The following is a 26,702-nucleotide window of genomic DNA, read 5'->3' on the forward strand; positions in this document are numbered from 1 at the left end:
ATTGGAGTTGAATAAAACAAAATATAAGAAAATGTCTTTAAAAGGACTTATGATCTGAATTGCAGTTGAATAAAACAATATAAGAAAATGTCTTTTAAAAGGACTTATGATCTGAATTGGAGTTGAATAAAACAAAATATAAGAAAATGTCTTTTAAAAGGACTTATGATCTGAATTGCAGTTGAATAAAACAAAATATAAGAAAATGTCTTTTAAAATGACTTATGATCTGAATTGGAGTTGAATAAAACAAAATATAAGAAAATGTCTTTTAAAAGGACTTATGATCTGAATTGGAGTTGAATAAAACAAAATATAAGAAAATGTCTTGTAAAAGGACATATGATCTGAATTGGAGTTGAATAAAACAAAATATAAGAAAATGTCTTTTAAAAGGACTTATGATCCGAATTGGAGTTGAATAAAACAAAATATAAGAAAATGTCTTTAAAAGGACTTATGATCTGAATTGCAGTTGAATAAAACAATATAAGAAAATGTCTTTTAAAAGGACTTATGATCTGAATTGGAGTTGAATAAAACAAAATATAAGAAAATGTCTTTTAAAAGGACTTATGATCTGAATTGCAGTTGAATAAAACAAAATATAAGAAAATGTCTTTTAAAAGGACTTATGATCTGAATTGGAGTTGAATAAAACAAAATATAAGAAAATGTCTTTTAAAAGGACTTATGATCCGAATTGGAGTTGAATAAAACAAAAGATAAGAAAGTGTCTTTTAAAAGGACTTATGATCCGAATTGGAGTTGAATAAAACAAAAGATAAGAAAGTGTCTTTTGAAAGGACTTATGATCTGAATTGGAGTTGAATAAAACAAAATATAAGAAAATGTCTTTTAAAAGGACTTATGATCTGAATTGGAGTTGAATAAAACAAAAAATAAGAAAATGTCTTTTAAAAGGACTTATGATCCGAATTGGAGCTGAATAAAACAAAAGATAAGAAAGTGTCTTTTAAAAGGACTTACGATCTGAATTGGAGTTGAATAAAACAAAATATAAGAAAATGTCTTTTAAAAGGACTTATGATCTGAATTGGAGTTGAATAAAACAAAAAATAAGAAAATGTCTTTTAAAAGGACTTATGATCTGAATTTGAGTTGAATGAAACAAAATATAAGAAAATGTCTTTTAAAAGGACTTATGATCTGAATTGGAGTTGAATAAAACAAAACATAAGAAAATGTCTTTTAAAAGGACTTATGATCTGAAATGGAGTTGGATAAAAAAAATATAAGAAAATGTCTTTTAAAAGGTCTTATGATCGGAATTGGAGTTGAATAAAACAAAATATAAGAAAATGTCTTTTAAAAGGACTTATGATCTGAATTGGAGTTGAATAAAACAAAATATAAGAAAATGTCTTTTAAAAGGACTTATGATCTGAATTGGAGTTGAATAAAACAAAATATAAGAAAATATCTTTAAAAAGGACTTATGATCCGAATTGGAGTTGAATAAAACAAAATATAAAAAATGTCTTTTAAAAGGACTTACGATCCGAATTGGAGTTGAATAAAACAAAGTTTAAGAAAATGTCTTTTAAAAGGACTTATGATCTGAATTGGAGTTGAATAAAACAAAATATAAGAAAATGTCTTTTAAAAGGACTTATGATCTGAATTGGAGTTGAATAAAACAAAATATAAGAAAATGTCTTTTAAATGGACTTATGATCTGAATTGGAGTTGAATAAAACAAAATATAAGAAAATGTCTTTTAAAAAGACTTATGATCTGAATTGGAGTTGAATAAAACAAAATATAAGAAAATGTCTTTTAAAAGGACTTATGATCTGAATTGCAGTTGAATAAAACAAAATATAAGAAAATGTCTTTTAAAAGGACTTATGATCTGAATTGGAGTTGAATAAAACAAAATATAAGAAAATGTCTTTTAAAAGGACTTATGATCTGAATTGGAGTTGAATAAAACAAAATATAAGAAAATGTCTTTTAAAAGGACATATGATCTGAATTGGAGTTGAATAAAACAAAATATAAGAAAATGTCTTTTAAAAGGACTTATGATCCGAATTGGAGTTGAATAAAACAAAATATAAGAAAATGTCTTTAAAAGGACTTATGATCTGAATTGCAGTTGAATAAAACAATATAAGAAAATGTCTTTTAAAAGGACTTATGATCTGAATTGGAGTTGAATAAAACAAAATATAAGAAAATGTCTTTTAAAAAACATAGCATGCAGATTGCCGAAAGTAGCCGGGATAGACTTTATTGGAATTGGAAAAAAAGTAATCAGAAAGATAGATGAATGGACCACCTGTTTCTTTCTTACAGAATTCTAGGGGTCTAGGGGTTCGATTCGGAGAGTAATTTTTATATGACAACTCACGAAAAAGATCTAGAAGGTTCGCAAACTCCTCCCCCACCCAATAATTAGAGCTCTTAACTTTGTGTCACCGCTTGGATGCAGTCCATTAATCTTCAATTAGTCGAGATTTTTAAAATTTAAACTTCATTAAGTGAGTACAGAGCGAGCAAATCATCGATTGAGTTAAGAGAGCATATTGACACGCAATTGACCTGAAACGGTGGACACAACGAAATAAAATAACGAATTAGCAGGACTAGGCCAACTGTTTCTCACCAAATGATGGAAAACAATAAAAATGCAGACTAAACGAACCCTTGTTGAACGCATAGGAGACATCCATATATTGAAAACGACCAGATACTGTTTTTTTAAACTTGAGAAACTATGCAAAAGCTTGCTGAAGTTCTTGAACTTATTGCGCTCAAAACCCCTTTTTGTGATCCCCCGAAACTAGAAAACTCAAAAAAGGACAAACAAAATTTCATAAAAACTGAAACATTGCAAAACACATTACTATATTTTGTGTTTATGTTGCCCTTACTAGTTCGTATACTCCACAACACAGGCAATAAAAAACTTGCCTCCGCCGGAATTGCATGAACCATGATCATCAATTGAAGACTTAAAACGTTTAATACACTGCAAAATTTTGAGACTCCTCAAACACGTCAATGACCTATTTTTTCGCCTTGAATTTTCGCTTTCCCAACACCATTTTCTCACTCTACTATAAAATTAGAGCGAAACTAGAGCGAAAATTTCACGCCGCAAAACCACTCGCTTTTTCGCTCCACTTCCTGTTTCGGCGTGACCAAAATCTCTTCTCCGATTTAACTTCAAAAATCAAGAAAATGTGAGAAAAGATCTTAAAAAAGGGTCTCTAATGCAGCATAACGACCATGTACTGTGCCGTTTAATATCGTTCCGGCGCTTGTTGCCGTTTTTAACAGTCTTCTAAGTCGAATTTGTACAAAAATATTTAAAAAAGTATATTAGTAGTGTGACTGCCTATCCACAACTTTTGGTGCAGCGACTTTTCTGCATCTACGCCATTGTGGGTGAAATTCAATCAATTCGTGCCAGCGTTTGTTCTGCCTCGGCTATCTTCGGTGAAGGTAAATACAATTAGATCAAGTGTTTTAGAACCCGTATTTTAGAACCAACTACAATGAGATCAAAAATTGCGTCATAGCCACTATGATCCATAAAAGAACTAATGAAAATGCAATTTAGATTAACTGAGTTATTTTTTGTCCTCAACAGCAATTGCTGCCTGCCAAACATAGCCGTCAAATTGCCGAAAAATAGCCACCGTTGACCCGCTTGACGCACATCGGGATTGAAAAGGAAAAAGAAAGGAGATAGAAATTGACAGATTTTTTCGCAGTGTCACAATGTTCTCATTTGGTGTATTTAAAATTCCTTCAGTTGAAACAGTGCGTGAGGTAAATCATAAGTCAAGCGTGAAAATCGTGAATTCTGTAATACGTGATCAAACGGTAAAGCGAACTAAACTAAAAAACAGCAGGACATGTCCTGACGTACAATACAATTTTGATTGATTGACTAAACAAAAAACTAGACCTAGAACAAACTATGAGTGAATTGGGAAAACCATTTCTTAAAAAAACAGATCAAAAAAGTTTTTAAAAAAGCAGTAAAACAATGCTCAAAAAACCACCAGCGAGAATTGGAAATTTGTTTCGAACAAAAAAACTAGGCCTAGAATGAACTATGAATGGATTGGGAACAACCATTTAGAAAAAAAACCGATCCAAAAAATTAGAAAAAAACAGTAAAAACTAAAGTGAAATTGCCGCATGTGAACAAAAAAGCACTAGCGAGAAAGCGAATTTTTGTTCAAACACCGTTTTCTCACTCTACTATAAAACTAGAGCGAAACTAGAGCGAAAATTTCACGCCGCAAAACCACTCGCTTTTTCGCTCCACTTCCTGTTTAGGCGTGACCAAAATCACTTCTCCAATTTAACTTCAAAAATCAAGAAAACGTGAGAAAAGATCTTAAAAAAGACACCGCCCCAATACAATTCAAATTCTTTGAATTGTAAAAAAGGAGAGCGCCTAAAAAATAGCCGTTGAGAGGCTGACGGTGGATATTGATTAGCATAACCGCAGGTAGGAAAAAACTGAAGACAATAAGAGTATTCAAACAAATTAATGTTAATGCCAGGATGTTGCAAAAATGTGAAGTTGACATGAGAGAAACTTTTGATAATGCAAAATTAAACATGACAGGACAAGAACTAAACAACAAGTCAGAATTTCTTATCAAAAATAAAAAAAACTCGCTTTTCCTATGGTTGGAAACCATTTGAAAAACTATCGAAAAGCTTAGCAAAATTGTCACACGTGAATGAAAATTCGAAGATGTTTTTTAGCTAATTTGGAATAAAGAAACTCAAACGATACGATTACAATTTTTTTATCCTACAACATCCTCTAATATCAGTACTTTATAATAAACGCCACTCAATCGCTTTAATAACGAATTGCAATAGAGAAAATTTAAAAATTTTGCGGAAATTGCTATTCCGTTTCTTTAAAACTTCCAAATTTTCCTCAAAAATGCCAAATTTTGCAAAAAGACATTCAGCAACCAGCAGTCTTAATTTAGAACCCGTTGTACCTCCACATATTGAGATGTGCATCTATCAAGCAAAGAAGTTTCAACCATAAGTGGTATTAAATTTACTTAGTTTAAAATTATCATTGAAGTAGGTCAGATCTAGTTAAAAATAAATAATTTGAGTTCCACTGCAAAAAACGGGACGCAATTAGGGAAAACTGCTTTCGGAATGTTGAAGGGCAGTTATTTAGATCAGGCGGATATCCAGAACTTACGCGAGAAAAAAAACCCAAAAAATTGGAACTCCTTACGACCGTGCCAGTCAGCTTAGTGGGTTCTCTATGTACAACACTCCCCCCACCCCGCTCACTTGCTATAACAGCACACTGTTTTGCTTGTAATGGCATACATTATATATGGACACACATAGCGCACGAGAAAAGCCGGATGGGCGAAAAACGGAAGATTCAAAAAGTCAAATGAGCCAAAAGCTAGACAAAAATTTTCCGTTGATTTCAAGAAAAAGTTTCCTTGAAATGCTGATTAGAGTAGCACATAAAGTGGAATCAGAAACGTCACAATAGAAATAAAAATTGTATTCACGTAATTAACGCCCTCGAGTTCTTAGACTGACAATTTAAGCGCGCATAAACAAAGCTTTGTTTTCCAACATATACAGGTCAAAATGGATGGACAAGTCATTTTTCATTCCATTTAATTATGTAGAATACAACATTAATAGCTCATTTCTCTCTATTTTCTTCTGTTAAATACACAGACGTAGTGAATTGTGGTAATACAAGCAAGTTTCATACCAACCAGCTAAATACCATTTCAAACCACTACTGTAACTTGCATTCTAGCTGCTTACGCAAACAAGTTACAGCTACAGTAGTTAGCTTTAAAAGCGAGCAAAAGACAGTTCAGATTGAGCGAGCCGTGGCGCAGCGGTTTATGAAATGAGACAGAAGCATTACTCCAATCGACTGCAGGTACCCACCGAAATCACAACGCCTCTCCCGAAAGGGATCAGAGGCCTCAACTCAGATAGGGTACTCAATTCAGCGAAGGCCGCTGGGCTAACTCGACACTCGCTCAATTTTTTATACAAAGAAGCAGTCACAAACTTTACAGATGATACGGCGGCGGTTCGATTCTTCCTCGGGACATTTTAACATATCAAAATATTAATTCATACTGTTCAAATTTTGAGCTTTCAAAATAATTTGCTTCACAACTTCCCTTTACAATCAATTATTAGACATGATTCGGCGAGTTGAAGCCAACAAACTGTTGAGTAGGAAGCAAGAACAGTAAGAAGCTATCCAGTTATGTATGGTATATTAGTATAGTCAGGAACATATGGGGAGGTAAGAATAATTAATTCTTTTTGTGTGTGTATCGAAAGCATTTAGAACAACAACTTTTCAGTAAATAGTTAACATTCTCGGCTAACCTTGTTTACTGCTGTTGTTTGGTGATGTGCTGTTGTTTTGATTATGCCCACTTGACTTTTCCGCTGTCACTTTTGTTGGCTGCTGTGACTGGGATGGTGGGGGAGGCAGCTGGGGCTGTGGTACATACCTTCTGCTCTTTATCATAGTAAGAATGAACATGTAGAAAGGATGCAAAATAGAGTTGTAGTTGAGGAAGTTGAAGGACGCATTGTTGGCCTGTTTCGTCTTCAAGAGTACCTCCATTTGAGCACCCTGAGTGGCAACTAGTTGTGCTGTTTTCTCTATTATTACACCCAATTTGGCAGTGTCAGGCTGAAAAGCAGAAGGTTTTTGAAATTTTGAAAACGGGTCATTTAATAGACCACGTTCAAAATTTTAAAAAGTAGTTAAAATTTATTTAATGTTTGATTATGAAGCCTGTGTGTCCTCTATTTAAATTTGATTGGATTTAAAGTTCTCATTTTAGACTTATAAGTGAGTGGAGAAGTCAATAAAATGACCTCTGTGGTTACTTAGAAATCTAACAGGAGAACGCAAAATCAGATACAGAAAATTAAATAAAGGTGACTCTAGCTAGATAATCAAGAGTTAAGTAATGACTAAGGTACGTCATGTTGGCATTATGACAGAGGAACATCAAGTGACTGATCTAACAATTTGGTCATCAAATCATGAACCCACGTATGCGAAAAAGAACGGGACAAATTCTGAAACAGAACTCCAACTTCTACGAATTTTTTTTTGTGACAAAGTATGTAAATCAAATTTCAACCCTGTATAAAAGTTCTAATCAGACGTTTTCGAAAATAGAACTAGTACAAAAAAGTACAATTAAGAATAAAGTTTTACCGAAATCAAAATCTTTTCGTAAATAACAGGCCGCAAAGTTTAAAAAAACAAAACGATAGGCTGAAATCGTCAGCCACTTCAAACCAATTAATTGTAGAAAACAACAACCACCGATTCGCAATTCGACTGAGCGAGAAAATTAGGACTAACAGCAATGCACAAGAATAAAAGCAAATTAAAGACGAGATTGCGAAAAATCAACAAAACTTCAAAAACTTAAAGCTTTTTGGTCAATAAAATGAGTCAAAAATTGTAATTACTAATCTATTTGGATGATCTAAAGGCTGAGGAGACTTGATATTACTGAGACCAATAGACAATTCAAATAGAAAACAGTTATTGGCAAAAAAAACCAAAAACTCACCTCATTTGAATTCGAACTCAGCCAATAAAAACAACAACTTTAGGCACATATGTTTGAGTAGAGAAGAGCTAGAAATTCCCGATAATGAGATTAATTTACTTGACAAAAACAGTAGTAAGGAGATAACTATTTTCAAAAATCTTATTTCTCTTGAAGAAAAATTCAAAACCATTAGCTATCAAATGGACAGAATCACAGATTCACAGGTTTAACCTATGTCTGCGTAAAAAGTCAATTGGACTCGTCAAAAATTGGTTGATAGCTTAAATATATCCGACAACAGGAAAAAACGTTGTAAGTCAAAACTTAAAAATCCCCAAAAATTTACTAAATCAAATGTCAATTACACGTCAATGTAGCAACGTGTCAATAGCGCTAGCTAAGTATCAACGGAAAATCAAAATTGGAATCAGAAATAGTCCATTGGTTAACCTTAAGATTTAAATTAATGAAAACAAATACGCAAGTCAAAAAAATAGCAACGAAAACCGTCAGAATTCAAAAATTGATAACATTTTGAGAAAACTATTAGTGTCACATTAGTAAAAATTATAAGCAATCTAATCAAATAATTAAGAGAGAACCATTCATGCGCCAAGACAATCAATGAGACTTGATTGCCCGTTTCAAGAAGAAACATTAATAATATTCAAATCCAAATCTGTGTCATTTTCAAAACCATGATGACACCAATAATAGTATGGTTATCGGTTCACGGCTACTAAAACACTGAAATAATCAGAATCATAACAAAATTGATCAAAAATTAAATTGACCAAAAATAACCATAAAGGTGAACAAAAATAAAGTCAAAAGTTCACAATAATTTTTAACCACAATAACTACTCGTAAAAGAAAATTTTTTATTAAAAATTCTTTTATTCGATACTCTACGCATGACGGTCCCTCTAGCAATACCACATACAACTCTCTGCCGCCCCACAGTTGCAGTCGAATCGAACAATAAATCACCTCAAAAGATTGAATTCTAAATTGTAATAACCAGCTTGAAAACAGAGGTCAATATTCAAATAAAAAGTACAAATTTAAAAGATACCAGGCAGATTGCCTGAAAATAGTTGCTATTGATTACCATAAGCTCGATTGGGGTTGAAAAAAGCGAAATAATCGGAAAAGAACATAGATACAAAAAATTTTAAAATATTTTTAACGTACGAACTATTTTGATTTCATTTCGCTGATAGACATACTCCTCTTTCTTAATGAGAGGACAAATGGTCCAGTATCAATACCAATGAGCATTGGACATGGTAACTAAGACAAGAAAATACTTCAAGTAGCGGTCACCTAGAATCAAGTTTTAAGGATTTATGGCGTTTCTAATTTTAATTCCGTTTTTTGATTGTTCATTCTAAAGCACTTTGAGCAGAATGAGCGAACAATGAAAATAGCTTAGAAGCATTTCAAGCAAAAATTTCGAAAAAGCGCTAAAATGACAAAATCAGATACTGCAAAACCAATTTTTGTTCGACGAAGTAAAAAAACATAGCAGGACAAGTCCTGAAATACAATCCAAAGAATTGAAATAATGAGAAAGTTAGAACTACTGTGTTTGACAGGCGTATCTATCAACATTGGGAGCCAAAAAAGCAAACAGACCCAAAATTGTAGAAACCAAAACAAACGAAAAATATAATTACTGCTATACTCAGAAATAGACAAAAATTTCCATTAAATTTGAAAAATTTAAACTTCATTAAAATATTGCTAACAATTGCTATAAAAAAATTTGCTAAAATTCGTGAAAATAAAAGGTTGAAAACCATTCCTATTCCACAAGGAACCATTCAGTAACCCTAGAGGAAATTCCTCGTCCATTGGGACTAGAAAGTTTTATCAAAAAATAGTTGAAATTTGTGATATGAACATGTTGAAAACCAATCCATTGCAAATAAAAACTTTTCAGAAACTAATAAGAAACACTAGAGGAGGTTCTGTGACCCCTGGGGCTGAAAAACCTATATAATGACAAATGTCAAGTTTAAAAGAAAAACTGCTAAAATTCGTGATGTTGAAAACGATTCCATTTCCCCTAGAAACCATGCAGTAGCATATTATCAAACCCTAGAGGAGGTTCCTTGTCTAATGGGGCTCGAAAACCACAAAAAAAACATGATAAAAAATTCAAGTTAAAAAATGCTAAAATTTGTGAAAATAAAAGGTTGAAAACCATTCCTATTCCACAAGGAACCATTCAGTAACCCTAGAGGAAATTCCTCGTCCATTGGGACTAGAAAGTTTTATCAAAAAATAGTTGAAATTTGTGATATGAACATGTTGAAAACCAATCCATTGCAAATAAAAACTTTTCAGAAACTAATAAGAAACACTAGAGGAGGTTCTGTGACCCCTGGGGCTGAAAAACCTATATAATGACAAATGTCAAGTTTAAAAGAAAAACTGCTAAAATTCGTGATGTTGAAAACGATTCCATTCCCCTAGAAACCATGCAGTAGCATATTATCAAACCCTAGAGGAGGTTCCTTGTCTAATGGGGCTCGAAAACCACAAAAAACATGATAAAAAATTCAAGTTAAAAAAATGCTGAAATTTGTGATATCAAAATTTTGAAAACCAATCCATTGCAAAAAAATGTCAGTAACCTAAAATCAAACCTAAAATTTTGAAGAAATGCAAGTTTTAAAAAACTGCTATGATTGATGTTAAAATTTTAAAAACCATTGTATTGCTTGTAGAAACTATGTAGTAACCAATTATCAAACCCTAGGGCCGTTGAGGTCAAAAGATCCTGAAAAAAGGCAAACATTTTCCAAAATTTGCAAGTTTTATCAAAAAATTGCAAAAACTTGTGACATTAAAATGTTGAAAACCACTCCATGGCATATGAAAATTTTTCGGTAACCTATTACCAAACCATAGAGGATGCTTCCTGGCTCCTGGAAGTGGAAAAACTTAAGATAATGACAATAAATTTCAGAAAATTTGAAAAGTGTTTTAAAAAGTTTTTAAAATTGCTAAAATTCGTGATGTTAAGATTTTGAAAACAATTCCATTACCCCTAACAAAATACAGTAACCTATTATTAAACCCTAGAGGAAGTAACTTGACACCTAGGACTAATAGAACTCAAAAAAATTACAATAATTTTAAAATTTGAAAAAAAAATGTAAAAATTATTATAAATTTCCGCGTTTATGTTTGGAGTACCAAAAGATATAGCTCGTAAAATATTCATAAAAAGTAATTATGTCTTGCAAAAAACTTCTATCAACATTTACAAACCTCAATTTCAGACTGGTCAGACAAAAAATTCGAAAAATGACAAAAAAACGCGAAAAAACGCAAAATTCACAGCCTTTCCAGTAGCTTCACCACTTGAAGTACTTGAAGGACTACTAAACGCGGCCAAGAGCCTCTAATGAAACTTGATGCCCGCTCAGCTTTACCTGTTTATACCGTTTGAAAGCTCAAAGTCATGAAAAAAGATGTGAAAACATCTCACAAAAAAGACAGAGCACCAATATAATCCGATTCTTGGATCGTAAAAAATAGGAGCGCAATAATAGCCGCTGAGAAAATCAGGGCGGCTTATAATAAAAACAGCATAAAACTAACTCCTCGCTGATTGTCAAGCTTCATTGTTTTTTCATTTGACCTTTGGATTTTCCGTCCATATTTTGTCCTATTCTACTATTTTACCATAGAAAATTCAAGTGTGTGAATTCACAATTGTCAAATCAATCTCGGTCAAAAGTTAAGTCGAAAACAGATAAAGCCTAAAATAATTGCTAAAAATTTATTTATTTTAATACTAAATAGGTCCAAAAGTAGTATAATATACACTTTCGGTACTAGCTCACTTCAAGTTCAAAATCAAGATTCAAACCGACTAACCTGACAGGTGGGGCAATTTAAGTCAGGGGTTGCAGCCCCGATAAATTTTTCTTTACGGGTGCAAAAACATCCTCCCTGGGGATTCGCACATCCGACTTCTGGAGTCCTCGACAGACGCATTAACCACTCAGCTACCAGACCTTTGTCATTTTCTTTGCTACAATCGCTTTTAAATTATGCACAACGTTTACTTCGGAGTGAGCCCAATTGAGATAATTCAAAAAAAAAGACAAGCGTAAAAAAGTCACCTGAAAAGTCAAAGAATGTTCTAGGACAAAAGCGCGAAAACGGGCATATAAAAATTTTGCATAAAAAACTATACATAATCAAAGTTCGTTCCAGAGCAATTAAAAATGGAGGTTCAATCTAATATTTGAATTTTGATATTTTCCGGAAATCTTTTGGAGGTGTTGAGGCTGCATTTCTTATGATATTCAGATTCACTAAAGCTAATGAAACCAAAGATTTATGAAAATAATCATTTCATTTTATTGACTAACTGCTCTAACAAAAAGATGATCGAATATTAATTCAGCTAAGGGCTGTATCACTTACTGATTAGCTTGTATAAAGGTGGAAAAAGTATATGTTAGAATACAGTTCTGGTAAACCTATGGCAATAAGAGCTCAGAGGTAATTGCTTCCGCTTGAGGATGCGCTCCAATTGTTGACGGATTCCCAGAACTATATTCTAACCTTTTAAGACCCAAATTTTGCGGTTCCTCGTATTATAATTTTATTGTTATACTTAAAATAAAATAAAATTCTATCTTAATTTACCTCTTTTTGATATATTGAATTCAATCCCAATACATGAAATTTTCGTGCAATTCGTTTGTAGGGTGTTCAGGTTTTCTTGACCGTGGTATTACAAAATTGAGCAAGATTTTTTTAGTTACAATAGGACTTCCAGAATTTCTCCCATAAAGATTACCTGACATTTAACACCCCAGGCTTTATTTTGCTATATTTTTACCATACAGTAGCAGCTTATCTTCTCTTAAGAAAGAGAAAACAAGTATGGAGAGAGACATAATCCAAAAATTAGTGATCTAGCTCAGCTAAACCGAATAAAGAACTTCCATTTTGCACATTTTCCCATAGAAAAAGAAATAGTCTGCAGGATTTGGAAGGATTGAGCTTCCCGGTTGCTCCCGGATTTCTCTCAGCGGCATTTAGTTTGCCAGCTCTAACAAACTATAATGTGACCAATTGACCACACTTAAAAAGCACCAAAACATTAATTAATTCGAGACATTTACCACTCAGCAGTTCTAATTTCATAGGCCAAATCAATGCTTTTAGTGATGGGTTAAATATGTTCGGTGATTGGGGTGCGATCACGTTACTGATCACATAAAACCTAGTCACTTCATAATTATTTAATTTAGGATAATGTCAATCACAATAATTAACTATATACTGACACGTGATCAATAAACGGGTGTGCGCAATATACGGCAGGGGGTGCAAAAAACCGAAAAGATCATCAAACAGAATGAATGCCTGAGAGGAGCTTAACTGGATTTCTTGAACTTATATTTACCAAGTGCATATCGTGTGGAATGATGAGTCCCTTTGGGATGACATATGGCTGAGAGGCATCTGAATCATCTGGTGTAGGTTTGGCATTTACATCAGAAGTCTCTTGAGATGGCTGCTCGTACTTCTGCTCCTGTCTCGATATGTGGCTAACCGCCGCTACTCCATTGTTCACGTGCTCATCAAGATTTATTGTGTCCGGATACTCTGAACATGAATTTCAAGTTTATGTTGATAGAGTGAACAGTATTATAGTTTAGGTGAGTGGTCCGATCTGATAACATAGCCGGCAAATTGCCGGAAAATAGCCGCCGTTGACGTGCATCAGGATTAAAACAGAAAATGGAAATAGAAATTGGCCGAGTTTTTTTCCTAAGTTTCAAAAATGTTCAGCTTTAGCTTTTAAACTGAAAGCTATTAAGCTTAATACTAATGTCTGCTAGCAATCGCTCTAATGCACTTCGATAACCTAATGCACTATGAATTGGCTCTTTTGACATTGACCGTATTCATTACATTGCGCAAATCAACGCGTGAACGAATTGAGAACGCACAGTTGAAACAGTGAGCGAGGAAAGTCACGAGTAAAACGTGAAAATCGTGCCTTATATAAAACGAAAAACGTGATCAAAAGGTAAAGCGAATTTTTAAAACATAGCAGGAGATGTCCTGAACTACAACCCAAAGAAAACAACAAACTAATGACCTGACGATTAAAAAATGTTTCTCGTTATACTTATAACGGAAACAGCAATCTAGTGGTTAACAATAGCAGACAAAGCAAAAAAGAGGCAAAAACTAAGGAAAGTGGGAATCAGAATATTATTGGAAAATCAGTTGAGTAGAATAATTAAAACAAAACTACATTCTAGAATCCTTAAACACAACGTACCACAAAATTTTAGAAGCACTAAATCATGTGTTAGCAGTACTAAAGGTGGAAACGAGGACAATAGAACTACAAATGAACGCAAGATACACAAACTCACTTAAACTATTCGAAAACTAACGGTATCTCATCTCCGTCACTGAAGCAGTTAGATAAAGATTGAAGCAAATAAATGAACCAAAACCACATTGACAGCAGTATTTTTAGAGAACGACTCGATCACAAAAAAAACAAGAAATCAATGAACCAAAACCACGCCGCACCACAAGGCTATTGACAGCGGTATTTTTAGAGAACGACAAGATCACAAAAAACAAGAAATCAAGCACAAAGGTCAACGAAAGCACTAGCCAGGCTTTGAAAGAATTGTTTCAAATAAATTAATCATCCTTAGCAATCAAAGACACCTGTAATTATCGAAACAAGTGATACAGACAGAAAGAAGTAAAACAAGTACACGCAAAAAGTCATAAACTCATTAATAATTTTTGAAAACAAACAGCGTATAATTCAAAGAAAGCAATACTTATAACCTGAAACGATTAACTCAATTGATTAAAACCGTTTTAGAAACTAATGAGACCAGTCATTAATGAAACTAAGAGAAAAGTGATAATGAAAAAAATCACAAAACTAAAAAAAGCGACAATTCTTGCAAGCAAACAGCGTATAATTCATAAAATCATCAGCTATAACCTGAAACTATTAACTCGAATGATTATTACACCCTTAGCAACTGATGAGATCTGTCGTAAATATAAGTAGACGAGAAACTCGCAGAAACTCGTAGAAAAAATCAGACAATATTTCTGGAAAACAGTTAGTGCCAAAATCAAAAAGATCAAAAGAATTATCTGAAAACATTAAATCCGGTTAATTTCTTTTACAGACCTATGAGACCAGTCTCTAAAGCAATTAAACGATAAGGCAACAAAAAAACAAACACACGACAATTTAAAAAAATCACTCGTTCATGAAAACCACCAGTTATGAACTCACACCATTATTTTGGTTCACTTATGTCTGATCAGAAATCAACAAGAACTGTCATTAATAATACTAAGTAATAAGACATGAGTAATAATTCGAAATAGTGCGATTCTCAAACATTCACTAATATTTTACAAGGTCACAAAAATAGCCGACAGATTGCCGGAAAATTGCCGCGATAGACACTTGTGTCCTTGCATGGACTTGAAACAATAAAAAAATAAGAAAGACAGATTGGCCTCCAGTCAATAAAATTGAAGAAGTCAATGGTCGCAAGAATAATCGATGGAGAGGACGAATTAAAAACACGATGTCCCCAATAATAGCCTCTATCGCTTCGCGGCTATTAAAAATGTGTAACTGCCATTGATGAATTACGTAACTAAAATACATATGTACCATTTAAATGGCACTCAAGAGAAGAAACACTGACTACAGATGCGAAAAAAATCCCTGTGAAAAACTGCAAAATTTTTTAGACACCAATTTCACACTCCACTTCAAAAACGTTTCGAAAAAATCATGTCTCAGACCTACTCGACTTTTCTTTTTCTTTACCACTTCAGCATAAAAAACTCACCACTCACATTCGCCTTCACATTGATGTGAAAGTCAAAAAGGCGACAACAGATCTTCCGGCAAAAAGCATAGCCGGAACACTCCGGAACTGACTCGATCTATACATCCAGTTAGAGCACAGCTAAGTACTCAAAAAAAACGTAGCCGGCAGATTGCCGGAAAATAGCCGAGATAGACGTTTACGGCCTTCCAAGGAATTGAAACAACTAAAATATGATAGACAGATTGACCACCAGTCCTTTAATAGACCACTAAACTCTTTGGGTTAGATTCGGACTGTCATTTTTATGAGACATATACGCTCTATAAGGAAAAAAACCCGAATAGAGCTTTTTCATCATTAATTTTTGAAATCAAAAACTCAAGAATATCCGAAATCCAAAATCAACTAAGTCAGGCAATTGACCTAAAAGCAGAACAAATGACATCACCAAAACTTAGAACTGCCAAGCAGTAGAAGTCACTAAAATTTAAAAAAATCAATGGTCGCAAGAATCATCGATGGAGACGAATTGAAAAAAAACCGCAATGTTCTCAATAATAGCCGCTTTTACCTCGCGGCCATTAATCAATCTTTTACACAACATTACTCCATCTTGCAATTAATTTTTGGAGACAATTTTTACACAATTGATCCCCTACACTAGCGACCTTGCCTACACTAGTCATATAAAACTCAGATAATAGGCAAGGGTTAAATAACCAGACACCCCAATGTAAAATTAATGAACTCCAACCAAGTTTCAAAGTAGAAAGTTTTCAAAAAATCACATTTCATTCTGAGTTCAGAAGTCAATTTTTTGAGTGCGGTAAGTCACGCAATTGACCTAAAAGCAGAACAAAAAACTGAAAATCAATGTCTAAATGCCGCATGTGAACAAAAAACCACTAGCGAGTAAAAACAATTTGGTTCAAACAAAAAACTAGGCCTAGAATGAACAATGAATGGATTGGGAAAACCACTTAAAAAATCCGATCCAAAAATCGAAAAAAAAAACAGTAAAAATCAACATGAAACTACCGCATATGAACAAAAAAATTACAACCGAGAAAGCGAATTTTTGTTCAAGCACCGCTTTCTCACTCTACTTTAAAATTAGGGTGAAAACATTTTACACCGCAAAACTACTCGGTTTTTCGCTTCACTTTTCGCTACACTGTTTCGGCGTGACCAAAATCACGACTCCAATTTGACTTCAAAATCATGACACTGTGTGAACAGATCTTAAAAACATTGCAGGACACGTCCTGACGTATAAATAAAAAAATATTCATTAACTATACAAAAAAACTAGACCTAGAACGTACTATGAGTGAATTGGGAAAACCATTGCTAAAAAATCAAAAATAAAAAAAGACTGAAAATCAATGTCTAAATGCCGCATGTGAAAACAAAACCACTAGCGATAAAGATAAATTTGGTTTAAACAAAATACTAGTCCTAGAAAGAACTATGAATAGATTGGGAAAACCATTTAGAAAAAATCCGATCCAAAAAATCGAAAAAACAGAAAAAAATCAAGTGAAATTGGTGACAAAAAACCACTAGCGAGAAAGCGATTTTTTGTTCAACACCCTTTTCTCACTCTACTTTAAAATTAGAGTGAAAAAAAATTCAGGCCGCAAAACCACTCGCTTTTGCGCTCAACTTCCTGTTTCGGTGTGACCAAAATCACAACATCAATTTGACTTCAAAATCATGACACTGTGTGAACAGATCTTAAAAACATTGCAGGACACGTCCTGACGTATAAATAAAAAAATATTCATTAACTATACAAAAAAACTAGACCTAGAACGTACTATGAGTGAATTGGGAAAACCATTGCTAAAAAATCAAAAATAAAAAAAGACTGAAAATCAATGTCTAAATGCCGCATGTGAAAACAAAACCACTAGCGATAAAGATAAATTTGGTTTAAACAAAATACTAGTCCTAGAAAGAACTATGAATAGATTGGGAAAACCATTTAGAAAAAATCCGATCCAAAAAATCGAAAAAACAGAAAAAAATCAAGTGAAATTGGTGACAAAAAACCACTAGCGAGAAAGCGATTTTTTGTTCAACACCCTTTTCTCACTCTACTTTAAAATTAGAGTGAAAAAAAATTCAGGCCGCAAAACCACTCGCTTTTGCGCTCAACTTCCTGTTTCGGTGTGACCAAAATCACAACATCAATTTGACTTCAAAAATCATGAAAATGTGTGAACAGATCTTAATAAAAACAAAGCAAGACACGTCCCGACGTACAAATCAAAAAATTATTTTTGACTAAACAAAAAACTAGACCTAGAACGTACTATAAGTGAATTGGAAAACCATTTCGAAAATATCAAATAAAAAATTTAAAAAAAACTGAAAATCAATGTTTAAATGCCGCATGTGAACAAAAACCACTAGCGAGTAAAAACAATTTGGTTCAAACAAAAAACTACGCCTAGAATAAACTATGAATGGATTGGGAAAAGCACTAAAAAATCCGATCCGAAAAATTCGAAAAAATCAAAATGAAACTACCGCATGTGAACAAAAATTAAACCGAGAAAGCGAATTTTTGTTCAAACACTGTTTTCTCACTCCATCACACCGCATAACCACTCGCTTTTGCGCTAAATTTCCTGTTTCGACGCCACCAAAATCATTACTCCAATTTGACTTCAAAAATCATGAAAATATGTGAACAGATCTTAGAAAGACAGCGCCCCAATACAATTCAAATTCTTTGAATTGTAAAAATCCACGATGACCGCAATAATAAGATTATCATGACCAAGGTAGTTCGATATTCAAACTTGCTTAATCATGCGTTCACTCACCATCTTCAGTTGGTTCCATGGGATCGTACTCTTTGGTCTCGTAATCATGTCCCATTGCATGAAACCCCTCCTGTAGTGCCTCCTGATATCTAAAATATAACGAGAACGCAATTAGAGGGCAGAAGCGTTTAGTCAAAAAACAAGCATTTGACAATTTTCTCATTTCGTTACCTCTTTAGTGTTCCAAAGAAAGTACGTGCAATTTTAGTTCTAATGTGGAGAAGATTGTACCAGAAAACATTACATATTTTCATATGTAGTTGCAATTTTTCATTATACAATTAAAGCACTAAATCAATTTTTTTAAAAACAATCGAGGACGTATTCTGACTCAGCAAGATCGGCAATGTATTATTTGTAAAATTTACGGCAAAAATTTTGTACTGAAGAGGCCTGGATACAACTTCAACATAATCCACATACTTAAAAACCAAACTTCCTCGAAATTCGAGGCCTCCTCACCTTTTCCATTCCTCTTCCTCCTTTTCTTTCTCTGCTTGCAAGTCTCTATTGAGAGCCAAGTACCTCTCTTCTTCACATAGTTTCTCTATCCCAGCCTCTTCAGGTGCAAACAAAGTCCTTCTGTCATGTGGTACGAAGTCAGCATCGAACTCACGTTGGTCCAACAGAAGTCCACGTACGTCAAATCTAAATTGACATTTTTGTGTCAGGAATCAATTTCTTGACATCGCTTTCAAATGCAAGTAAACGCGATGAGTAGTAAATAGCGACAAACCTTTGATCCTGATTTCAACTAAAATTGTAGAATTTCATTAAGTTTCACAACGGCCAGATTAATTAGAATGAAAACAAATTTTTGTAAAACGTAATTTTGACGAAAACACAAACTCAGTGCATCTTAATAAGTAATATTTACACAAAATAGGATTGATAGTAAATAGGGCAAATCATTCGCTAGAAAATAGAATATAGCTGTCAGATTGCCAGAAAATAGCCGCAATAGCATCGTAGACCAGCAGTCTAAAAATACATTAAAAAAAAGACAGACCAAAAAATAGACTTTCCATTGAAGGCTGAGATGTAATATTTTGATTGAGAATCTGTACAAAATTATTGCTGCCTCTATTAGCTGCGCTCAAATAACCTTAATTTAGAGTGACACACATTCACTTGATCTTATCTCTTTGAATTAAAGAAAATAAAGAAGTCAATTTTAGAGTGAGGGAAGTCATTTTTGAGAGTGAGGTAAGTCACGATTGACCAAAAATTTAATCACGCAAATGAACAAAAAAACAAGCTCCCCTAAGAACGAAAAATGACCTCATGCACTCACTTCAGTTGAAATTGCATGAAAGAATGAACAAAAAGCAGATTTGAAGTGGTTGTGATGTCATATGGTCGTAACAAAAATTTGAAGACGAAATAAAAAAACATAACAGTACAAGTCCTGCCGTACAATTCAGAGAATTTTCATGGACTGAACAAAAAATTAGACCGAGAACGGATTATGACTGAATTAGGAAAACCGTCTCCAAAAAAAATCAGATTAAAAAAAAACAATATCGATGTCAAAATGCCGCATGTGAACAAAAAACCACTAGAAAGCGAAATTTTGTTCTAACACCGTGTTCTCACTCTTCTTTAAAATAAGAGCGAAAACAACTTCACGTCGCAAATCCACTCGATTTTTCGCTCCACTTCCTATTTCGGCATGACCAAAATCACTACTCCAATTTGAATTCAAAATCATGAATATAGGAAACTTTGAATGAATTGTAGAAACTTTGAATTGAAATGTTTTGTCAGGGAATATTTTGCAATTCGGAATTGTTTGGTCCGTGACAGTTTTGTCTGTGACTGTTTTGTCTGTGAACCCTTGATTTTAAAGATATCGATACATGTTTGAGAGTACCGGACATCATTGAAATTCCAATCAGTGATCATTGCACTCGTTCGGTTCAGAGAATAAAAAGCAGCTCTAACAAAAAAGCAACTAACTTCGAGCCCTTGGTCTTCCCCAGTATAATCTCTTGTAAAAAAACAATGAAATATTTCCGACAACAACTCGAACTTCTAACTTTACTTGAGTGTAATTAACAACAAGTATACTGAACGTCAAAAACAAGTTGGCACCCTAAAGTTTTACGAATTAAAACATAGCTGGCAGACTGCCAGAAAATAGCCGCAATAGCTTCGTAGATCTGCAGTCGCAAAACAGTAAAAAATCAGACCAAAAAAACTCGTCTTTTCAATGAAGGCTGATATGTTATATTTTGATTAAAAATCTGTATAAGTTTTTGTTGTCTTTATTAGCTGCTCTCTAATAGCCTTCAATTAGAGTGACACATACCCATTTGACATTATCTGTTTGAATTAAAGTAAATAAAAGGCAATTTCAAAGTGAGGAAGTCATTTTTGCGAGTGAGGTAAGTCAAGTGGGACCAAAAATTTAATCACGCGAATGAACAAAAAAAAAATTCGCTCCACTAAGAGCGGAAAATTATTTCAAGCAAGCACTTCAGTTGAAATTGCATGAACGAATGAACAAAAGGCAGAGTTGAAGTGGTTGTGACGTCATATGGTCGTAACAAAAATAGTGACGACGAAATGAAAAAACCAAGAGAAGGCCAATAATAGCCCCAGCTACCGCTGTGCGGCTATAACTGATTTCGCACCCTTTGACATGAACTATTTTAAAATATCAGAACTGCCAGGTAGCTTTACAAAAAGCTCAATCAAAAATGAGACTGAAAAGATAACAAAACAAGGATGCTCGTTAATGTGCGTTCGCACATGATGTTCCGACCCGAACTCTACGCTTTTGACTTAATTGTCAACCAAATGAAGAGATAATAAAAATAGATGTTTGAGTTTAAAAAACGTTTAAAAACTTATTGAACTACATAATGTCATGCCTCATTACAGCGCTGACGAGATCTGTCATTGAAAAAACAACGAGAAAAAAACAACAAAAGAAGCAAAAACAAAAATTTCACGGCAAAAACTAAGTATCTAAATTTGAACACACCTAGTATGCAATCGTAATAAAACTTTAACTGCACAAATTTACTTTGTCCATACTATACAGCAGATGGTAATCTTCCTTAATGAGACTAGGTAACAAAGTCGACAAAAGGAAAAAAGGCAAAATGGAAAAATCAATCACCTTTTTTTAAACACAATAATTTCTAAAGTCTTAAAAATCATTAGCTTTTAACAAAAAAATTCTTAACAAATTAACTAAACAATCACTATGAAACTAATCGGACCTGTCGTTGGTAAGATTAAGCCATAGGAACGGACCACAGAAGCAGAAAAACTCAAAAAAATGAAACAATTTGCGAAAACAAAAATTATTTAAGCCAATAAAATCATTAGCTATTCTCTGAATACTATGTATCCTTCCTTCCAATTTCATTCATACTAATGCAAAAAAAATTATAATGAAGGATTAAAAAAAGTGCATTTGGGCCACAGTTGAAAATCCTTAGGATCTGTTATTACGCGAATGTGCTAAAAGAAGATAAAAGAAACACAAGTACACCACTAAAACTTTTATTTAAACGCATATTGTCCACAAACAAAACATCAGTTAGGACATGATATCACTGGACAATTAAATATTTCGAATACAAGAAATTGAATGAGACCTCTCAATGATGAGAAAAGGCTACAATTTGGAGAAAAAAACAAAAACTGAAAAGTTTAAAAAATTATTGATAATTATAATATCATATATTTTGAGAATATTAGCTATAAAATGACGGCCTTGGGTAAAATCAATCCTTAAATACTCAATTACAAGCTTTTGAAACCGGTCAGCAATTTACGCCTACCTAAAGATCAAAATAAAATAGGCAAAAACTGCTAATTCAAAAAAAAAAAAATTGAGCGAGAAAAGTTTCGAAGCCATTAAAAAATCAATTTTTGGTAATGACTCTTCTTTTATTCATTAATTTTTTAGCAGCATGAGATTCTTCTTTTAATATGACTTCAAAATATCAATAAATAAGAACAAATACATTAACACCACGAAATTTCAGAGAAAACCGGTAGTATCAACGCCATTAAACTCTATTGCTTTCAGCGAAAGGCAATAAAAGCGCTCGATGGAAGCATAACTGTTATGCCTCGATAGGACGACAAAGATGTTTGTCATTGACCAGTCATCGATACGACAAGACATTACAATAAGTCATTGACTAAGAAAACAACATCATATACAGGCAAAAACCAAAAATTCAGTAGAAAAAAGCGAGAAGAAAGTGTCGAAGCCATTTAAACCATAAGCTTTTCTCCGAATACTTTATCTATGATCCACTGAAGGTCTTCCCTCAACCAACGGGAGCTGTCCAAATTAGGATAATGTGACAAACTTTCAAAAGGATTCAAAATTACAAAAATATCCAAAAACTTTGAAATTGTTTTTGAAATCTTGTGGCATCGAAGTCATAAAACCAATAGTTAGAAGATAAAACCGCTATACGGATTAGTTTTGGTTGCAGTAGAAACGAACGGGATCCTGTCAGTACTGAGGTTGACTTACAGTTTACAAAAATAAGTTTATGATCGGTTAATGCTTAAAAAAATTTCCGAAAAATTATATATAAAGTCTTAACAGCCATTAGCTGTCCAATCAAAGCACTGAATAGCTTCACTAACGCTCATTACGAAGCCCAGTGCACTTTTAGTCAACGATTCTATGCCATATGGTTCCAAAAATTCAGTTAAACCTCAGAAAGAAAATCAAAATTTCATTAAAAATTACAAAAGCTCAGAGTCGAAGCCATAAAAAACATGTGCGATTGCTTGAAAACGTGTTTTTTGTTCATTAGGCGTCATTTTACTGTAAATCAAGTTTATCATTAACCAAACATCGATATTAAAAGTGACCAGTCTCTAGGTGACCTAAAATATGAAGTTTTCTTAAAAAAAAAACAGCTCTCAAATAGAATCCGATTTTTTTTATAGTAAACTTCCATATAGTCTTTTTTATCACCTTTCGTGTATTAGGAATACGAAATTGGTTCGCTTTGTTGCGTGAAATGTAATTTTGAATCAAAAATTCTTAAAGAAAAGATCATAATGAAGAAAAATTACACTAAAAGTGAACGAAATCATACCAAATATGACGTGTTCACACAAAACTTCAATCCTCGAAAACTCCTCGAAAAACAAGAAATTCAAAAAATCTTTTTAATTTCAAATTCTAGGCTGGACGAGCTTTTTAATGATACCACTCACATTTCTCTACGATGAATATATCGATCGGCCAAAATTGACTGAACAAAAAAAACCCCATTTGAGTATTTAGTTCCTTCCCCCACAAGTGGGGTCGGAACAAATAGATGGATCTAAATCAGCTGTAGTGAAACCATACACATGTGATGAAATTCAATTTAAAATAGTTTCTATCAAACTCCATCATTTTCTGGAATAAATTATTATAACAATGTTATATTTTCAGAGGAAAAGAAAAAGGGGCAGATGTTGCAAACACTTAGAAACGTAAAACAAAAATTTTGATTATCGCTTAGCAATCAGTAATTTTTTACTCCTGACATTGACCCCATTTTTCCCTATTTCTGCATATCAACTTAGTTACAAAAAGCATAAGTTCCTTTTATTTGGCTATTTCACTTTTCGCAACAAATTAAGTGAAAACCATGCACTTTCGTCAACTCTAAAATGAGTTGATTACCAAAACAATTTAACTTCCATGACTAATTTTTCCAAATATTATTTATTGTGTTACCTGTAATATACATTCACGAAATCTATGGCTCAGCCGTTGACATTGTTTGATGAAGACGTTCTACAAAGAGACGTAAGTTTGTATATTGAATAAACTTTTTTGAAAACATTTTTCGATAGAAAAAGTAGTTAAGCCAATTGCTATAGACTTTTATTAATTCACGGATAAACTTGTATCTTATCATCTTCTGTTCTGTCAATTCTACACCACATAACTCAGTTTCCTTTGAAATCCTGAGAATCGTCAGGAGCATCACGCTGATAGCTTTCAGATTTATGTGATGACTGTTTATTAGTTGAGTAATCTAATCCCGGCCTTCCCTGTTATCTTATCTGTTTGATATTATTGTTCAACACTGTTATTCAATCTATCAGTTCAAATCATATCTTGTCTGCATTCACTGTTCACTGACTCATTCTCTAATTTGTTTCAAATACTGGAGCTTTTCAGCAGCATTAAAATTGAGGACCGAGAACCATCAAAATCAAATTTTTATCTAATTTAGCTGCCATGTCTTATTTTTTCCAATACCATTAATAATTGTGTTATCTAAACTATACATTTTTTTGAAATCTATGGCTCTTACATTGATATTGATTGCTGAAGAACTTGTGCGTGATTTTTGTAGGTGACTAAGTGTTGTGAGTGACAATTTTTTTTGTTCACTCGTGTAATGTATGTCAGAAAGTACGGCAGTATTGAAAATCTCAATTGAGGCAGTCATTTTTGGTCTGTGTTCATTTTAGGTTTAAGTATTTTCTAAAATAGGTCTGCAGAGTACTAATTTTTAGACAATATTTTATAGTTAGTTACAGACATTAACATATCCAAATTAAGAAATTTAAAAAATTATGCTCCCAAAGTTGACTTCAAAATCAGATAATTTAGCATAACATTGCAATTTGCGCGTTTATTTTTGTCAACGAGTGTATTTATCAAGTCTCATTAAATGACTTAATAGGAAAAGGCCTTGAGTTACAAAAAAATGAGTTACTCTTTATCGAATTGTATACTAAAAAACATATATGATGATAATTGTTCATACTAAGCCAGAAAGAATTTTTGCTTTTGAGGAAAACTGGGAGCTAAGTTTCAAACACAAATCTGTTGAGACCAAAAAAGTTGGAAGGGTCAAGATATACAATCTGGGAAATTCATAAAGATAATTAAAAAAAAATTCAGGCCAAAAGGAAAACAAACCTTGCCACAAATATTTGAGCATGGCGCAAAAAACTCCGAACCAGAAGGGGATCGCACCCCTGTCCTCAAGCGTAATAGACTGAAGCATTGTCCATTCGGCTAGCAGTGCTTAATATCAGGGCCTAATAAAAACTAAGATCAATTTCTGTAAAGTAAAATTTGGGTCGAGCAGAAGGAAGCATAACATGCTTCTAAAGTTGCGGGAGGGCAACGTGAAAAATAATATAAACGCAAAAATTGAAGGGGACGTTGTCCCTGTTGTTCCAGGACAAAATTTTCCTTTAGAGCAAAACCAGGAACTAACAAACTCAAAAAAAGTTGCAAGGGTCATGAGATTAAATCTGAAAATTATTAAAATAATAATAAGTAATAAAACATAAAAGCCAAAAGGAAAGCAAATCTTGCGAAAAGAATGTAACATTGTTTGCAAAGCAGTAATTAATAAAATCGGATGGGGCTGTAAACTAGATAATTTTTCATGGACGCAAACAACTGGAAACAAGAAGAGGTTCGCACCCGTCTTTAAGCGTACTAGACTGAAGCATTAACCACTGGTATATCAGGGCCGTCCACAAGTTTGTCTTATTAGCTTACAATGGCTTTGTTTCAACAGCAGGCTCAATTTCTCAACAAGAGCAACTTAGGCCTCGCAAAAATCAAGAGCAAGCGTGAAGCAGTCACTGCAGAATTGAAACCGAAGAACGAAAAGCAAGAACGGTTTTTTTGAAATTTTTCAAAAAAAGACGTTTAAAAAATTGCTTCAAACTTTGTTCCCGAACAATTAATAAATCTTGATATCACTATTGATAGTCAGAGAAAGTACTAAATAACACAAAAAAAAGATGAATAACTCATTTTTGGCTTTTCTAGTGACTTTGATGCTAGTGCTAATGCTTTCAAATTTGAAAGTTGCCATAATTTGTAAATATAGTTAAAACAATCCCATTTAGGGTCTCAATTAACAACAAAAAAGGCTACTAAACCAATCTTAAGAAATTAAAACGTGGCAACAATTTTATATTTGTACAAATGCATTTATTAAAAGAAAAAACATGACAACCGATTATCTTAAAGCAAAAACAGTTAACGAAAAAATCTGAAAAGAACTGAAAAACTGACCTTATCACCTTGAATCTATTCCTTCACGCTACTGAGGCCAGTGAAGTAAGCGTAAAAATAAAGCCGCAACTCATTGTCCTCAATAAATGGGCTCATTGACAGTTTCCTATTTGATAACATACAACTGTGCCCTCAAACAACTGGCAAGAGGGTGGCTTCGTCAGTATCTCGCCTGCGAGTAATGAAGAAGGGCTTGTTTTGAGTGGTTTAAAAAACCAAAACTAACCCCCATGGTCTTCTCAACCGTTACAGCTTTAGTGATTTTCACTCAGACTACAAAACAGTAGTGAACTGCTCAAAGACTGAATGCCCCCGTGCTTAACCGCTTCTCGTTTCTGAGGACAAATAAAAATTGTAT

The 26,702-nt window shown here is 33.4% G+C and overlaps 2 protein-coding genes across 2 annotated transcripts in view; one reads left to right on the forward strand and one right to left on the reverse strand.

The window, feature by feature from the left end:
* LOC142339117 (endothelial differentiation-related factor 1-like) overlaps positions 1–26,702 on the forward strand; it is a 242,983-nt gene that overhangs the window by 119,015 nt on the left and 97,266 nt on the right. The window lies entirely within an intron of this gene.
* The window catches only part of LOC142339115 (uncharacterized), an 82,787-nt gene that overhangs the window by 47,163 nt on the left and 8,922 nt on the right, over positions 1–26,702 (reverse strand). The window contains exons 2-5 of the mRNA XM_075388855.1: positions 18,772–18,957; positions 18,310–18,398; positions 13,039–13,241; positions 6,403–6,715 (exon numbers count right to left, since the gene is read on the reverse strand). Of these exons, the coding sequence (XP_075244970.1) occupies positions 6,403–6,715; positions 13,039–13,241; positions 18,310–18,398; positions 18,772–18,957 (791 nt within the window). The remainder of the gene's footprint in view (positions 1–6,402; positions 6,716–13,038; positions 13,242–18,309; positions 18,399–18,771; positions 18,958–26,702) is intronic.

Source organism: Convolutriloba macropyga, chromosome 5 (assembly GCF_964194025.1).
Source record: "Convolutriloba macropyga chromosome 5, txConMacr16.3, whole genome shotgun sequence".
Classification (NCBI taxonomy): Eukaryota; Metazoa; Xenacoelomorpha; order Acoela; family Convolutidae; genus Convolutriloba; species Convolutriloba macropyga.